This window comes from Echeneis naucrates, chromosome 10 (genome assembly GCF_900963305.1).
Source record: "Echeneis naucrates chromosome 10, fEcheNa1.1, whole genome shotgun sequence".
Lineage (NCBI taxonomy): Eukaryota > Metazoa > Chordata > Actinopteri > Carangiformes > Echeneidae > Echeneis > Echeneis naucrates.
Genome location: NC_042520.1, coordinates 25,675,798 through 25,687,027, shown reverse-complemented (window position 1 = coordinate 25,687,027; position 11,230 = coordinate 25,675,798). Strand labels below are relative to the sequence as shown.

The window sequence follows — 11,230 nt, the reverse complement described above, 5'->3', positions numbered from 1 at the left end:
AACACACAATTTCTCTGTCCACATCCATATGACTGCTCACGTTCAGTTCAATCCTTTTAAGCATTTTTTCAGCATTATCCTAGTAGTCCTGTTTCATAATATATTTTCATTAGTGGCGCAGTCTTCTCCTCTGCCAGCCCTCGATCTCCCCACACCTCCAAGACGGAGGTTTAGGGTTAGGGTTAGGGTGAGAAAGGCTTTGATTTGGTTCTATACAAATAAATCTCACTTGATTTGGACTTCAAACATAGACATGTTTTTCTTAAAATTTGCCCAAGATATACATAAAAAAATTGCTTCAGAAACAAATGAAATGACATCTAATAGTAAGAATGTTAGTCGTGATCCACAAGTTCTGATGCACTTTTTACCAAAAAGCATATCTAATAATTATTTTTCAAGCAAAACCTCAAACAGACATTGAAATTATATGACGAAATAATTTAGTCGTTGTCTCATATGTAAAATTTGGTAGTAGTTGATTTTACGTATTTTTTAAATGTATATTTGTCTATATAAGTTTAAAACATGTATACATTGGTAGTGAATGTGAGCGGAGAAGTTGTCCCTGTGCCACAGCAACTCGTCGGCGGTCACATGCCATCAGTTACGCCCTGTGACTGTAGCGTGTAGCAGTGGCCTCCTCCTCCGGCGCCATGGATAGCGATGATGAAAGCACAGAGGAGGTCGTGGAAGGTTAGCAACATTTTATTTAAGTGTATGACTGTATAGACGATGTGAAACTTCAGAGTTAAGCTGTAGTGTCGCGTGCCGACGAGCCTGAGTCAGGCCCACTGTGCGCCAGCTCGCTAACTTGGAGCTCCACGGACTTTCTTTCAGCATGCAAACCGCTCGACAAGCGGTGGAGCGCGGCCCGGTCGGTGCAGTGCCCCGCTGCTGGCGTTGTTAAGTCCATAGCTTTTACAGCTGCCACATGTATACTCGATGCTTGTAGACCGAACACACGGACACATGAAACGGTGAGATAAGCTTGTACTCTGTGTTGTGAGCATAGGAACGTACTGTTGAGAGAGGAGCTGGGTCGGTGGAAAGTGCTGAGTAAGATCCTGAGAGCCTGTGCTTGGTCTGCTCAGATCCAGCCTCCAAGTGCCCCCCGTTCACAGCGCCTGTTGGTTTCTTTCTACAGAAACGATTCACAGTCAGGTCAAAGAAATGATGTCTGTTTTAATGTCTATCAATCCACAGTAAACGGAAGGCCACTGAGACTGATTCCCTTGACTCAAATCTGTTCTCGGTCTCTTTCTCTTGCTCTCTCTTTTTCTCACTCTGTTGTGTCTGCTCAGGTTCATTGGATGAAGACAATCAGCCACATGGTTTCTGCGTTGTAACCTACTCATCCTGTGACCGTTTTGAAGGACACTTTGCCCATGGAGAGAAGAATGGCAAGGGCAAGTTCTTCTTCTTTGATGGGAGGTACTGTAATTGTGCTCTAACCATATCAAAGAAGAACATTTATTGTGTGTACATTTATTGTTTGACTATGTGTACATTCATAAAGCATCTAAACATATTATGGTCTTAGCTTTCACATGTTAAACCACAACCTGAAAGCATCATAAATCCTGAATGTTAATGTTTAGGATGTTTTGTTGACTGAAATTATCTATTAGCTTTCACGAACATGATTCTTACGCCAGAAAGTGGCGGCAATGCACAAAACACAAAACAACAACTCTGAAGAATGAGGACTAGTTACACGGGTCCACCTTATGACTTGTATACAATAAGAATATAATCCATTTTCAAAAGATTTATCTATTTCAGGCAAATTGTAGTGAATTTATATCAATGGACCCAACCTGCCTTATGTCAGTGGTTCAGACTGGTGATAGATGAGTAATGATGTTTTCTTGGCTATAAATGGGCATTAATATGAGGGGTGTGTTTTTTGTTTTTTGTTTTTTTTTAAACAAAGAACAGTTTGAATTTAAAATTGCTTTTGTTTTAAAAATGGCAGTACATTGGTACACAGACCTCGGGATCTGCCTGAATATGGCATGAACTACCCGATAGACTCATTAAAAGTTATGAATCTGTTTCAAGTTGTTGTTGCACTGCTGACTCTTCCATATGTTCATTATCTGACCTCTCTCAGACACATGCCCATAAAATTCTTATGAGACTTGTCCTAGGAATGTCACAAAATATTCTGTTTGCAGGGCAAAGACAAAAATTTTCAACACAAGTCACAATGCAAAGTTAAGTTTGTTTTCATTATTAGAGAGGCTTTGTGAAGTTCTTATAATACAAATGTTACTAATAAATGTTTCTGAATTTATGTGTAAAAAGTAACAAAATACTTGGCCCCTGGTCTTTAAGAGAAGTCTATTTGAAAGTAAGAAATGCCACATTTATAGTGTTGACTTCTGTTAACTGATTATAAAATAATTGTCTACTTGAAACTGCTAATTATATTAGATTTATCATATTCCATCAAATTCTACTGAATCAAGTCAATCTTCCAATTTTAAAAATGTCTTGTCCCAGAAAAATCTCTTACCCCATGTCTCTCATCTTTTGTGGAGAGATGCACACCCCTAATACCAATTAGTGTTGGTCTAAATGCCTAAGTTTGATTATTGATGCTGACTATGATCATCTCTTCTTGGCCACAGTTCACCCTACTCTAGGAGCTAGAGCAGCTCAGAGAGTTACCCCCCCCCCCCCAAGCAGTTCCCGAACAGCCAGGATGTAGTTAGGGTGGGTGGGTGAGTGACTGTCCGAAACAAGAGGCATAGCTGTAGGCAGCAGCCCAAGGTTCACCACCGACCAGTTCACATTTGTAACAGGTTATACCCACTCAGCACCACACCCGCTGAGATCAGCAGCAATGATTTTATGGGCTTTTTAAAAATGGCAGTAATCTACTATCAAATGCAGCAGTTTCTGAATCAACTGTAATGTCTACTTTATATTTGGGCTCTATCTCAACTTTATCTCAACGATATCTCTGATAAAATCTCACCAGCTTGCATTTTAGACCTAGTGGTTAGCCTTGTTTCCTTACAACAAGAATGTGATGGGTTCGGATCCCAGGCCTGGGGCCTTTCTGTGCAATGTGTGCAACAGAACGGTTGGAAGAATCTAGTTTCTTCCCACCGTCCAAAGACATGCATGACATGCAAACAGTCCAGGGTGTACCCCGGCCTTGCTCAACGTGGGATTGACTCCAGCAACCCATAATTGGCTCCCCAACAATCTCTTGGTTATTCACCACCTCAAGATTATCAAGATTGCAGTTACTAAACCTCTCCTCACAAAACCTAATCTTGATTCAGATCTTTTGGCTAATTATAGAACCTTTCGTCTCTAAACTTTTTGAAAAAGCAGTTGTAAACCAATAATGTGCACATCTGCATAGGAATGGCTTGTGTAAAGAGTAAATCATAAATATCATAAGAAATCATAATCATAGCATGGAAACAGCACTGGTAAAAGTTACTAATGTCATTCTAATGGCTTCAGACAATGGATTGGCCTTCATACTTGTCTTGTTAGATCTTAGTGCTGCATTTGACACCATTGATCATAATATTCTATTACAAAGACTGAAACATGAAATTGGGATGAAAGGAATTGCACTCAGGTGGTTTAAATGATATTTGTCTGATAGATATCACTTGTATTCATGTGAACAATGGCTCTTCTTCACACACTTAAGTTAATCATAGAGTTCCACAAGGCTCTGTACTTGGACTAATCCGTGTTATCCTATATATGCTTCCCTTAGGTAATATTAACCAGAAACACAGCATCAATTTTCACTGTTAAGCAGATAATATTCAGTAATACAGACTTCAGGCATGTCTTATGGGCATAAAGGCCTGGATGACCTGGAACTTTTTACTTCAGAACTCAGTTGTACTTGGCCTTCAGAACATTAGTGAAGCATTATCTAATCATTTAACTATGGCATTACACCGGCCTTCAGCTCCACTGTTAAGAATCTTGGAGTAATTTTTGATCAGGACTTGTCCTTTGTACCTCATATAAAACGAGTCTAGAGGACAGCCTTCTTTCACCTACGCAATATTGCAAAGATCAGAAACATTCTGGCCCTACACACCTTCAAGAAGCATTATTTAATCGTGTAACCACCCTTGACGGGTGGACCTTGGCCCTTATCTCCACTGTTGGGAATCTTGGAGTCATTTTCCACCAGGAAATGGCAATTGTCCCTCATCTCCAACAAGTGTCTTCTTTTCATTGGCTCCCACTAATATTCAGTATATAATCCTTATCCTAATATACAAAGCTCTAAATGACGTAGCTCCGTTGTAACTCCTTCCTTATGTTCCCAGTGGGTCCCGGGGGTGGGGCAGGTCTCTGTCGCAGCTTTCAAGATCAGGTTGAAAACCTTCCTTTATGAAAAAGCCTACAGTTAAAAGGTTAAAGTATAATTACTGTTTCTCGAGTTATGTTGCTTTAGGCCTTGAATGCTGGGGAATGAACTGACCACCTCTTTCTCTCTGTCACTCCCCACGTGCACATATGTTACAACATCACGAGCCAGCCCCAATACACCCCCTACCCCTACTTTTTAGCCCTACCCTTAAATTTTGCACATTCCCATTAGGGTAGTCATGCTCCAATTCCTTTTTTCATGTAGGGGTAGTGGGCATAATGAGGGATAGGGGCTATGAATCTAGCCCTTCAGATTGGGGGTTTTCAGATGCTGACTTCCTGAGGAAGGGCCAGTGAAAATTTCTCAGAATGCTTCACATCAACATTTGCATATTGAATCAAACAACAATGGCGACCCCCAGAGAGCGAGAGGATGTGGAGAAGACGGAGGAGAAAAAAAAAAAAAAAAAACAACACAAAAATTTCACAAGAGACAACAGGCGAAGCATGATGAATGCTAAATAAAAAAAAAAAAAAAAAAAAAAAACGATCCCAACCATAGCCTCCATGTTGCTGCTGGGACTACACAGTCACTTGCGGGAAGATTACAAAGCCCTACCCCTTTTGGCTTCATTTCAAGGGTGAAGGGGTAGTGGGTGAGGGCTAGGGTTAGTGAGTAGGGGAACATTGGGATTGGCCCTTATATGTCACAAACTTTGTTTCTTTCTGTAGTTCTGTAGCGTGTTTTATCCCGCCTGTTCTCTGTCTTCCTGTCACCATCCTATAGGTGCTGAATCATCTGTGCTCTATGTTCCTGCTCAATACCTGCTGCGTTAGTTACCATTAATTATCATTACTCACTACTGCTCATTTCCCAATTGTTACTTCTTCTAAAACCCTACTAGTGCACATTTAGTGCTACCAGGCATCAATCACTATTTACATCTGTATGGTTTTATGGCATCTTCTCTCCTCATGTTCTTTTTCTCTCTCCATCCCTCTACACTCCCCTTGCAATGAAAATGCAACTGTTATTTTTTTTCTTCCCTCTGCCAACAGCACCCTGGAGGGTTTCTATGTAGATGATGCTCTGCAAGGCCAGGGGCTGTACACTTATGAAGACGGTGGAGTCCTCTATGGGACGTATGTGGATGGCGAGCTTAATGGACATGCCCAGGAATTTGATAGAGAGGGACGCCTGGTGTTCAAGGGCCAGTACAAAGACAATAACCGCTGTGGAGAGTGCTGGGTGTACTATCCTGTGAGTCACTGCAAATCACTGCCATAGTCGCACATGGAGACTTACCTCATATGAGTTCAAGCACTGTAGTTATCCCTCCTTGAGTAGGTCTGTCCTTCAGCCCCTTTTAAGGCAAGAATCAAGCAGCTTCACAGGTCGTAAAGTAAGTGAATGATCCCTGTTAACAGTGAGTGTTTTGCATGTTGGTGTGTTCTGTGGTGCATCTAGGATGGGGGCTGTGTGTTTGGGGAAGTGAATGAGGACGGGGAGCTGACTGGTGACTATGTAGCGTACATCTACCCTGATGGACGCACAGCTCTCTGTGGAACCTTTGTGGACGGGGAGCTGATCAAGGCTCGTCTTGCAACCCTGACCTCTGAGAGTGGACGGCCATGTTTCAAAGTCACACATAACAGTAAGCCTGCACAATGTCATCAGGGGTCAGTGCAAGTTTCCAGTGTCTGGTTTTGGTTCCAACTCAGAACTTAAGCTACTACAAACTGAGACCATAAGATCATTACAAAAATGTTTACTGAGCTAATAATTCAAGTGAGAAACAGGGCATTTCCATATAGTCTTCATTCACAATTTGATTTCTTTTACAACCAGTGGAGTTGCTCCCTGATAGTCATTGGATAGAATGCAAGTTTAGCACCGGCAACACTCTTCAGACCCAGAAATGACCTAACAGTAGATAAGGCATTCATGAATTTCTGTTTTCTTCCTCTTAAAAAGGGAATCACCAAACTGTTCAATTTGATGGACTGCTAGTCTCTGTAAATAATGTCATTAACAGAAGGTCTAAACCTGTGCTATATGTAGAGGTGCCTCAATGAATCTGTTGTGATTTGGTGCTGTTGAAGTAAAGGCTAACTTCACTTGAAACACCTGGACATTAACACGGCACACTCTGTCTTTAAGGTCCTGTTTACTTGTACGATAAGTCCACGTCCACATGTATTGCCACCCAGGCCCTGCTTCCTGACCCATATGAGAACCAAAGGTGAGCCAGCATTAAATATGTTCTCCTGGACCCCCTTCAGGATTGCTCATTATAGTGTCCTCTTACTCTCTGTTGGTCAGGGTGTTTGTTGCCGATTCTGCGATTAAAGGAGCAGGTCAGGGTTTGTTTGCCAAAGTAGATGCTGAAGCAGACACTGTGATGGCTTTTTATAACGGAGTGCGCCTCACTCACTCTGAGGTATGACACACACAAAGTGCAGAAATAGATCACTTTATGATTTAGATACCCCCAGAGGGTAGTCCTGCAGTTATGTGGAAAAACTCTATTGCCTAAATTAGAAAAAGGAAATATGTATATATCTGAAAATCTGAACATAATAAACCAGTGAATTAGAAAATCCAAACAATGGGCTCAAGTATAATGTATAATTAAATCCTGTGTCTGTCACATGGACTCCTCAGGTTGACAGCAGAGAATGGGCTCTGAATGGAAACACAATCTCACTGGACGAGGATACTGTGATTGATGTCCCTCAACCCTTTGACATCACAGACAGATACTGCGCTTCTCTGGCTCACAAGGCAAACCACTCCTTCACCCCAAACTGCAAATATGACCCGTGAGTACAGATAAACCGTATTCTAAATTTTCAAGTATGTTTCAAGGGTTTGAAATTGAACGTAATCCCTTGATCAGCTTTTCTGAGGCTTTTGTTGACACTGTCATCAGCAGATGATGTCATATCTGTATGGTTTCTTCCAACTTCCCCTGTTGAGGCTGAGAAAATGAGGACGCACGAAGCAGAATTTTAGCCAGCATGAGCTTCCATCAGCTTTCCATAGTTAATGGATACAGTACAGGCCAAAAGTTTGGACACACTTACCTATTCATTTGAATGATAAGGTGTGTCCAAAATTTGGCCTGTACTGTTTATTCCATGGCGTTTGCAAATATTCTATATATTCCATATCCAATACCTTTCTCTCAGCTAAGATATTAATTTAAGCTCATGTTGTTGACCCTCCCAAATACAGAGAACTCAATGGTCAGAGCACCACTGTGGTGATGAGGCGATGCAGCTAGTGTGTCTCCTGTCACAAGATCAGGAGTCTGCAATTATCCCAGTCTTAATGTCTTGTGTTTATACAGGTATGTCCATCCACGTTTTGGGCAAATCAAATGCATCCGAACACTGAGAGCCGTGCAGAAAGATGAGGAGCTAACAGTAGCCTATGGCTATGATCATGGGCTGACAGGAAAAAATGGCCCAGAAGCTCCTGACTGGTACAGGCAGGAACTGGAGGTGTTCCAGGAGAAACAGGAGGATCCCACTAGCCAATGAGAAAAGAGCTAAATACCTATGGACAATAAAATAACGTTTTACTTGCGCTAACATAGCGCAAGGCTCCCATAGCATCGTGGCAAGTAATATTCCCTGCAGCTGCAACCCACACTGTAGATATGTCAGAATTTGAAAAGACTCTTTCATTTGGAGTTCAAGTAGAGCAGTGACTGAAAAGTTCAGTGTGATTGGAGGCCTTGGAGGCCCATGCTGAAAGCAACACAACAACTATGCAAGAAAAAAGTCAAGGACACATGTCAGTAGAAGGATGAGCTTTCTGTCCAGTTTGACGATGGTTCTCCTCATCACGTTACTCATGGGAACTATTTACATGCTTATACATTTAGGCGTGGTTGACAAGTGACTTTCATATGCAATTTTCTTCATCAACTTTTCTGTCATTAGATTGGTGCTGCAGTTTGCTGGACTCCTCTGAAGGTGCTCAGTTTAACAGTGCTATTAAGTATTTACTCTAACTGTTTAACACTTCGTTTGGATTTACTCAACCTCCCCATTCTCTGCTGATTTCAGGTTTTGGTGTTGTCAAATGGATTAGACGAAACATTGATTTGAATCAGGTCTTTACTGCACCATGTGTGAATTTCATATAGAACAAAGTTCACATCTTTTAACAAGTGCCTGAAACCTTTGCACATAAGTGTCTATCCACAACTGTTAATCTAAAATATAATAGTGACTGATCACAATATAATACTGGAAATTATTATAATACAGTATTGGATGCTCTGTTACTGTTATAAACAATTACCTGTTTGACTTTTCTAACCCAATTACCTGATCACAATAAAAGCCTCTGATGAGAAAAATATATGCACTTGTGTCTTTTATTGTATCATGGAAATGGCCTCAAACTTTATGTAACAGATAGGTGTTATGCATCAGCACTATGTCATCTCATCTAGAAGGAGACCCCGGGGCAGTCCCAGGATCCCCTGGAGGGATTAAATCTCACTCACCAATTATTAACCACCAAATGCCTGATAGAGAATGTGCTGGACAAAATTGTTGGTACCCTTCTGTTAGAGAACAAAAAACCCACAATTGTCACTGAAACGACTTAAAACTGAAAAGAAGTAATGATAATGTATTGAAAATGTACTCATGAAAATGAGACATTGCTTTTGAATTGAGGTTCAAAAGAACTACTTGGTAAATGGCCTGGCCAAAAATGATTGTACCCCTAAAAAAAAAAAAAAAAAAAAAAAAAAATTGGCCATAAGGACAATTTAGTCAATTCAATTTAGGGGAAAATAACCATAGAGGACTTTTGAAAGCAAATCATTAAAAAGCAAGAAGAATTTGCCAAAATGCATTTTGACAAGCAGCATAGCTTCTGGGAGAATGTCCTTTGTACAATTGAGACCAAACCAGAGGTTTTTGACATTTCAAATCAGCTCCATGGTCACAGAAAAGATGAAGCATACAAAGAAAAGAACACTAACTTCTGTGAAACACGGAGGAGACTCAGTTATGCCCTGGGGCTGCATTGCTGCATCTGGCAATGGGTGTCTTGAATCTGTGCAGGATACAATGAAATCTCAAGCCTATCAAGGCATTCTCGAGCGAACTATGCTGCCCATTGTCAGAAAGCTTTGTCTCAGTCACAGGTCATAGGTCCTGCAACAGGACAATGATATACAGCTAAAAATACACAAGAACAGCTAAGGACAAAACACTAAACAAGCTTTCTATGACCCCTGATCTAAATCCTGTGGACATCTGTGGAAAGAGCTAAAACATGCAGTCTAGGGAAGGCACCCTTCAAACCTGGGACAGCTGGAGCAGTTTGTTCACAATGAGTGGGCCAATATACCTGTTGACAGGTGCAGAAGTCTCATTGAGAGTTAGAGAGATCCCTTGATTGCAGTGATTGCCTCAAAAGGTTGTACAACAAAATATTAAGTTAATGGTACCATAATTTTTGTCCAGGCCAGTTTCACTTGGAATTTTTTTTTTTCGTGTGATTGTTTATTTGTTTTTAATAACCCTGTTTTACCACAATACAAAAGCAATGTCTGATTTTCACTACTTAATTTGAATTTTTTTTTTTTAATTGTTTATTACTTTTGTCGGTTTTAAGTTTCAGTTCATTTCAGTGACCTTCGTGGGTGTTTTTTTTTTTCACGAGTGTATACATTACACAGACATGTATGGTATAAACGTACTTTTATGAAGCGACGTTTTGACATTAGTGTCAGGTCAGGCCTGTAAGCATAGGCGTTTCTAGCCCGTTTTGGGGGGTGCATCACCACTGGAATTGAAGAATTATTTATTTATTTATTTATTTTTTTTCACTTTATGTACATGTTTAATAAGCTGAAGAAATTTCAAAACCGTATACAGCATATGGTTTAAACGTCATATTTTAACAACAAAAATACAGCACACCCCCCTCATGTTTCGAAAATGGTTTGATCCACCCCATCCCTCCCACCTTTCCCTATCGCCGGCTCTGAGCGCTTTATCTGCAGAAAGAGTTAACAATCCCCTACGAGAGTGTGATGTGTTTTACCTGGCCTAAACCAGGATATGTGACACATTTCTTTACTTCTACCACTCAATACCAACACATTATTATCATCACCAGTCCTTATGTCTGCTGCATTGAGTCGTAGATCACTATTTAGGTCGTAAGGTAGGAGTTAGCTGATGTTTTTTCAAGCGCTTTTCTTTTTTTGAGATGTTGATTTTTATGTGTGTGTAATATAATACAGAGGAAGGTAAAAGGCAGAGGCAAACATTGAAAAAGTCCATTTCTGTTAATGTGTTTTACATGTTGTGCATTGCATTTCAAATAAAAGTCCAAAAACAAGACTAAGGTCCATTTTTGGTATTTTTGGTACCCACTATAGGGGGCTGTTTTACTTCAGAAACATACATATATACTGTTTATGTGTATGTGTATGTGTATATGTTGAGGAGCTGCTCTTTATCAAAATGAGTTGTCTTCTTCCAGAACTTAGTAAAGTCCATACATAGGTTCAGGGATATAGTGTCTCCTCTACCAAAAATGTGTTCTGCTTTTCATTCGCAAATGTAGGAATGATGGTCCAAAATTGCGTTAAAATGTACAAAACTGTAAATTTTATCTCGCCTAGCCGGTGCTCAGCACCCCTAAAGCTCTGATCCTAGAAACGCCCCTGCCTATAAGAACCTAATATATATAATTTAACCCTAATTCTGAAAGGGGTTGGTCACAAATCAAAATGCAAATTCTGTGAAAGCAAACTCCGCCCTCCTTTGCACTTGCTGCTGGTCATGTAGGTTAATGGATAAACTTGCTACCTGCTAATCTGAA

The 11,230-nt window shown here is 40.5% G+C and overlaps 1 protein-coding gene across 1 annotated transcript; it reads left to right on the top strand.

The window, feature by feature from the left end:
- The first annotated feature begins 592 nt into the window (after positions 1 to 592).
- On the top strand, positions 593 to 8,732 carry setd7 (SET domain containing 7, histone lysine methyltransferase). Its single transcript, XM_029513130.1, has 8 exons — positions 593 to 696; positions 1,305 to 1,434; positions 5,425 to 5,626; positions 5,834 to 6,020; positions 6,527 to 6,608; positions 6,689 to 6,806; positions 7,031 to 7,188; positions 7,719 to 8,732. The coding sequence occupies exons 1-8, from the start codon at positions 657 to 659 to the stop codon at positions 7,909 to 7,911; spliced, it is 1,110 nt and encodes a 369-aa protein (XP_029368990.1). The 5' UTR covers positions 593 to 656; the 3' UTR covers positions 7,912 to 8,732.
- The last annotated feature ends 2,498 nt before the right edge of the window (positions 8,733 to 11,230 follow it).